Source organism: Cynoglossus semilaevis, chromosome 1 (genome assembly GCF_000523025.1).
Source record: "Cynoglossus semilaevis isolate Cse_v1.0 chromosome 1, Cse_v1.0, whole genome shotgun sequence".
NCBI lineage: Eukaryota > Metazoa > Chordata > Actinopteri > Pleuronectiformes > Cynoglossidae > Cynoglossus > Cynoglossus semilaevis.
In genome coordinates, this window is record NC_024307.1 from 32,678,296 (window position 1) to 32,684,680 (window position 6,385).

At 41.6% G+C, this 6,385-nt stretch overlaps 1 protein-coding gene across 1 annotated transcript in view; it reads left to right on the top strand.

The window, feature by feature from the left end:
* The window catches only part of dock11 (dedicator of cytokinesis 11), a 47,468-nt gene that overhangs the window by 20,770 nt on the left and 20,313 nt on the right, over positions 1-6,385 (top strand). The window contains exons 16-23 of the mRNA XM_008327512.3: positions 924-1,000; positions 1,265-1,449; positions 2,273-2,338; positions 3,964-4,056; positions 5,293-5,416; positions 5,549-5,661; positions 6,038-6,121; positions 6,209-6,298. Coding sequence (XP_008325734.1) covers positions 924-1,000; positions 1,265-1,449; positions 2,273-2,338; positions 3,964-4,056; positions 5,293-5,416; positions 5,549-5,661; positions 6,038-6,121; positions 6,209-6,298 — 832 coding nt within the window. The remainder of the gene's footprint in view (positions 1-923; positions 1,001-1,264; positions 1,450-2,272; positions 2,339-3,963; positions 4,057-5,292; positions 5,417-5,548; positions 5,662-6,037; positions 6,122-6,208; positions 6,299-6,385) is intronic.

A 6,385-nucleotide genomic window follows, 5' to 3' on the forward strand; every position in this document is an offset into this window, starting at 1 on the left:
AGTACAGGATGACATTTGCCTGGGCTGTGCAGTAAGATGGGGACATATATATATATAATATAATATAATATATATATAAATAATAATTTTATGTATTATATGTAATGGTGAACAGATGTCAATGTGAACTGTGTGTTTTCAGGCCGGTGTTCAAAGATGCTCAGGGAAGCCTGGATATGGATGGCAAGTTTTCTCCACTCTATCGCCAGGACAGCAGCAAAATCTCCACGGAAGACATCATCAAGCTGCTGTCTGACATCAGGAAGTGAGTCGCGCGGACGTGTACAAGAGACGGTTGTCTAACAGTGCACGTTTTATATGTATTTTTTGGCTCACAAAGTCCACATTAGAACATTAAATAACGGCTCACAGACTTCTTCACTTATTCAACGTTGACACATTAACCTGCATATCAGCTTATAGTGCAAATGTCTAACACCCAATGGTTGTGGGTTGGATTCCATGTTCAGTACATTATATGCCAAAAGATGGCAAAACTTTCAGGCTTGTTGAGTGGTCGTCATTAACACCATTAACAACTACTACATTAACATCTGTCACCAACAAACTACACAGCTGCTTCTGTCCAAGTGGAAATGGCAAATCACTGTGTGTGCCTCCAACCAGAATAGCTCTTTTGAGGTGGACTGAGCTGCCGTGACATGAAGTCCCATTTTTTCATGTATTATAATCAAGAGCAGTCGCTGAGGTTCACACACAGTGCAGTATACACAGTAAAAGCCATATAGAGGCCGCAGCCATACCCTGGAAGTAAACACAAGCTGTTGCCTCTATACGGAACACATACATAATTGGAAAATGCATGTGTATACTGTGTCATTATTTTCTGCTAAGTGCTGTTAACAAAAAAAAAAGCACCTTGAAGACGATAAAAAATCTCCTCATGTTTGTTTCCTCGTCAGGCCAGAGAAGAGCAAACTTCAGACCATCCCTGGACAGATGAATGTCACCATTGAATGTGTTCCTCCTGACATCTCAAGTATGTCGTCACACTCCCCTTATGCTAACATTGGTCTCTCTGTGTCTGAAACAGTGGTCACATTTTAAAGCTGCACAACTGCTTATAAGACAAACACAGCAGCACAATCTCCTGCTCGTGTCTTGTATGTTAGCATCAAGTGTAATGTTGGATGGTGGTATAGATGTCAATATGTTAGAGATTCTTTTGGGGGGGAGGTGACATGTGAAACAGGAAGTCACTCGTGACTCCACACTTCTCTAACTTGTGAGCTCTGCTCTGTAGATACGGTGACATCCTCCTACATTCCCGTCAGGCCTTTCGAGGACGGCTGCGAGAGAGTGTCCGTGGATGTCGAAGAGTTCTTGCCAGAGGAGGCCAAGTACAACTACCCGTTCACCACGTACAAAAACCAACTCTACGTCTACCCGCTGCAGCTCAAGTATGACAATCAGAAGACCTTCACCAAGGTGTGTGACTCCAGGAACAAGAGAGTTCAAACAGGGGACACGTTATAAAAAAATTACTTGGTAACGTTTGTTAGTTTAAATATTAGTATAAACAAGTGATATGGCTAAAAAAAGTTCCATCCTTTTCTTTGCGCTGTTTCTTGTTCTGGGTCTGACTCTGGCTCAAACAATTGTGGTTAGACAGCAGTTTGTTGTCTGGCAGCCATTCGTCAACCGTTGTCATGGTTGCCTGTACCTGTCTTTAGATCAGGGGTGTCAACCATACACCCTGCGGGCCAAAACTGGCCTGCTTGAGGTTTCAATCTTGATGAATTTTGAAAACAAAAAAACTTTTCAAGAAATGTTGTGTTTAAAATTATATTTCATTATAATTAATTTAAAAAATGTAATATTATCACATAATTAAGATTTGTCAAATATACTTGTACTTCTTTGCATGAAAACAGAGAGGGGAAAAACATGGACTTATTGTTATTTATAGTTAATTATGTCATGATTGTACTGGTCCGGCCCAATTGACATCTAATCAGGTTGAATGTGGCCCATGAACCAAACTGAGTTTGACACCCCTGCCTTAGATCTTCCCATCACACCAGAGCTGGGCGGAGCTCACAGAGCCTCATTAGCATTTAAAGGTAAAGGCACAGAAAATGGCTGAACAGGTCAGGGCTGTTAAAGAGTCCTGTAAGGACGCCAGCTGCGCTAAATCCAAATCATGTTATTAACATTTTATTTAAACATCAAAGATCCTTAATCAGTTGCATGATATGTCTCTGATATGTCAGTATCTGCAGTCATTGAACGGCTGTGTTTTCCCCACTAGGCAAGAAACATAGCAGTTTGCATCCAGTTCAGAGACTCGGATGAAGAAGGTGCCGTCGCCTTAAAGGTGAGTTGAACCATAAATCAGAAATCAATAACAGAGTAAAGTGTATTATGTTTCATGTATTAACATGATTTAATTTTGACATGAAAGAGGTTTAAGTCACTCCACCACAAGGAAAAACGTTCCTTTTATTTCCCCCTAAATTGCATTAATAAATCCACATAATCACCGCATGTAAGGACAATAAAAGTTGCTGCTTTAAAAAAAATTCTTTGACATGGTTTGTGCTATTTCTTCAAATTTGCAAAGTGGAAGAACAAGTACAGCCAAGGGCCCAGAAAGGGAGAAAGGAAAAGCTTAGGGAAACGGGTTATTATAGCTGGCAGGAGAAGATAATGAACGGTCAGTGTTTTTTTTTTTTCCTTTTCCTCTCTTCTCCTTCTCGTAATTTCTCTTTGGCCACACACCTCAAGTATTTGTGATTGGAAAAAAAAAGCCATCAAAGCATGTAGGATTGCCCGCTTCCCCTTTTTCCTACTTGACAGGCGGCAAGAAACACAAAAAATAATAACAACTAATGTGAACTGACTCAACCACACTGACAGCAGCAGCATTAGCAGCAGTAGCTGCATGAGACTACTGTCCAGATGTAGCCAGAGTTAGCTGAAACCTGAATGTGGGGGAATTAGGAGGAAAACTGAGATAGTCAATGGAAAAAAACATTTTTTGTTATAAAATAATGTTAACGTTCCTTCTTGACCCACATTCACCCGAGAGTTCCGGTTTCATTAACTTGTACTTTCAATTCATTCAGGTTGATCCAGAACGCTAGCAGCTAAAGTGTCGTGTTGTTTGTAGTCGTATTCAACTACACATCTGAGTTTCAATCTTGGATAGAGATTTTTCCTTATGCAGTCAGGTCTTGTCCAGACTCCAAATTCTCTTTCTTAGACTCCCTGTTATCGTGACCCGTGGCTCCAATCAGTCTCAGTCTTAAGTACTTGGCTCCAGCACTCTGTCCTTCAGTTGGCCACCAGTGCTATTTATTGTCCACAATGGTGGAGGCAATTGTAATTATCCACATCCTATTTATTGACAAACAAACCTGCCACCAGAGGGCATCATCTTTTTTTGTTTTTTTCTTTCCGTTTTTTTTGTGCGTCTTACATCATGTTACATCCTGGTTTTGTTTTTTTTTCCTCACAAACTTCACACCAAGCACACTGGCATGGTTCTGTGCAAAAGGTTACATTCCTGAAAGACCCCTCCATTTATTTTAACCACTAATGGGTTTAATTACCATCTGAAGAGAAGGACACAATAACTGTGTCGCCACATGTGGAATTAGAGTTCTGTAATTGTTGTGTTCGTGGCGTTCACCAGAAGAGGGCCACGGTGGTGTGTTCGTGGAAGCAAAACTGCATTGAGCGGGAGATAGGAGTAGGAGTTAAAAAACATTATTGTTTTGTGTCTAGACCGCCTCATGTTTACACATCCTGTATTTTTGTTGATTCTGTTTTTTTTTTTCAAACTTCAAATTGTCAGGTGATGAAGGCCTGCCCTTTTCCCCCCTGTAAATATTGTCAGTAACCACAGATTGTTGAACACTTAGTCACTGCCGTGCCCCAACAACAGACAGCCAGAGTTGCGTTATTGATGTGTGTGTGTGTGATGTGCTTGACTTTCAGTGCATCTACGGCAAGCCAGGAGACTCGCTCTTCACGGGCAGCACCTACGCAGCCGTCCTGCACCACAACCAGAGCCCGGAGTTCTACGACGAGGTGAGAAAGACCAGGCATCAGGTCAAATGTGTCATCTGCGCTTAGTCGATGAATACAACTGGAAACTTACCGTTTAAATCAGTGTTTCCCAAACGTATTTTCTGGGGACCCATATTTTAAAAGTCACAAACCTTCGCGACCCAAGTCAATAGATATTATTCGTAAACTCCTGGGAAACATGATGCAAAATGACCAAAAAAAAAAAAAAAAATCTCTTGTGACCCAACTGAGGGTCACGACCCACTCTTGGGAAACAGTAGTTTAAAGTATCTCTGGAGTAACAGGAAACTGGTTACCATGACTGTTTTTATTCCTGGAAACACGTTTGTTACTTACGTGTACTTGGTACTCAATCCCCGACCAGTGCTGAGATAATCCCATTAATCTGTCCAAGTTGACTGTTTTTATTCCTGGAAACACGTTAATCCCATTAATCTGTCCAAGAGTTTTCACACATGACTGATGAAGCAAACTCACTATCACTGAGCACACGCAGGGAGCCAGTAGGGGGGCTATTGTTGGAGAGATTGGAGCAACTTGGTGTTGCTGTGAAAAATATGAGGACTTCAGTAGTCCTTAAATGCACTCACACTGTGGTGGGCTCTCTGAGATTAACGTCCATGTCCTTAAAACTTGGCTCTCCTAATGGAAAGTTTCTGCTTCAGCTCAAACACAAGGATGTTCGACCTCTCTGATGTGTTTTTTATGAGGAGAATTTGAATACCCCTTGTGTGTGAAACATTTTTTTTCAAATCTATATATGGTGTGAGTAGGTCAGCCTTTAAAAATGTTTTTGTTTAAATGTCATGTCAGTGGTTCACAGATGTGGACTTTCCCAAAGACGCTCAACCACACAGGCTTGAAGGTTGTGAAAGACATGTACAAATATTCGGTTTAATCAACCGAGAAGAGTTTATGGCACATAGTGATGCATGCATTCATTGTGATTGAGTAGGACCGCGTCAACTGCTCCTTTATGTGTCATTTCCTGTGAGTAAAATCAGGCTGTGCCAATAAAAGGTGGGAGATTGCTGCTCCCTTGTGGATTGTATTGAAAATACAGCTTTAAAGTAAATACAAATCCAAGTGGATAAAGCCCACAGAATAGAAGGTGACCCAGTGGTTTATTCTCTTAAGAAAATTGAAGAACAAAAAGGAAAAGATTTTTTGTGCGAAAAAGTTCTTCCCACTCACTTCACTGTAAGGAATGAGACGTGCAATACTATCTGTGTGCAGGTGAAGATCGAATTGCCAGTCCATTTGCACGAGAAGCACCACGTCCTCTTCACCTTCTACCATATCAGCTGTGAGTCCAGCAGCAAGGCCAGCAGCAAGAAGAGAGAGGGAGTGGAGTCTCTGGGTGAGTGTGCTGAAAACCTACTCTCCTCCATTTTTACTACGTGGTACATATGAGTGCAACAGAATGAAAGTCCAGGCTTTGAGTCACAGGATGTCTGTGTTCAATATTTTTATTTTTTTGTTACTTCCTCAGTGGGTTATTCCTGGATGCCTCTGCTTAAAGACGGGAGGATGCAATCTTTAGAACTCCAGCTTCCCGTAGCGTCCACCCTGCCGCCTGGATACCTGTGTCAAGATACAAGAAAGGTACAACCACGATTTCTAACACTAATCTTGACTGTTTAAGGCAGCATTTCTCAAATAGTCGGGCAGGAATCCCCGGGTGGGCATGATGAGGTGCCCGGGGGCGTGAGGGTCTTCCAGTGGAATATGGCACGCTGTACATAAGTGTACCACTGCTGTATTGCTTGAATGATAACAACCTCCAGTCACTAGGTGGCAGCAACTCATACAGTGGTTTGTACAGATAAACAATATACATGTTATCAGGTTCTCAATAGTATTTCAATTCGCAGGGGTGAAAACGGGGGGGGGACATGACATCGAAAATAATTGAGAACCACTGGTTTCAGACAACAGGAAGTGATGTGGACTAATAAAACTTGAAATCTGTCTCCAACAGTCGCAACCAGATATCAAGTGGGTGGAGAATGCCAAGACGTTATTCAAAGTGCGGAACCATGTGGTTTCAACAATATATGCTCAGGTATAGTTTGGATTCACCACCCCCACCCATTTTAGTTTGTGTGAGAGCTACGCCGGTCAGTTACAGGTACTACGTCTCTGTCCACAGGACCTGCATCTACACAATTTCTTTCAACACTGCCAGCTGATGAGGACAACGTCAGAGGCTAACCCATTAGAGCTGATAAAATACCTAAAGGTGAGGTGCACATTAAAATACATTAAAAGATAAGGAAAGAACATACAGTAGATCGGATTTTTTTTTTTGTTTTTTTTTTTTGTAAAT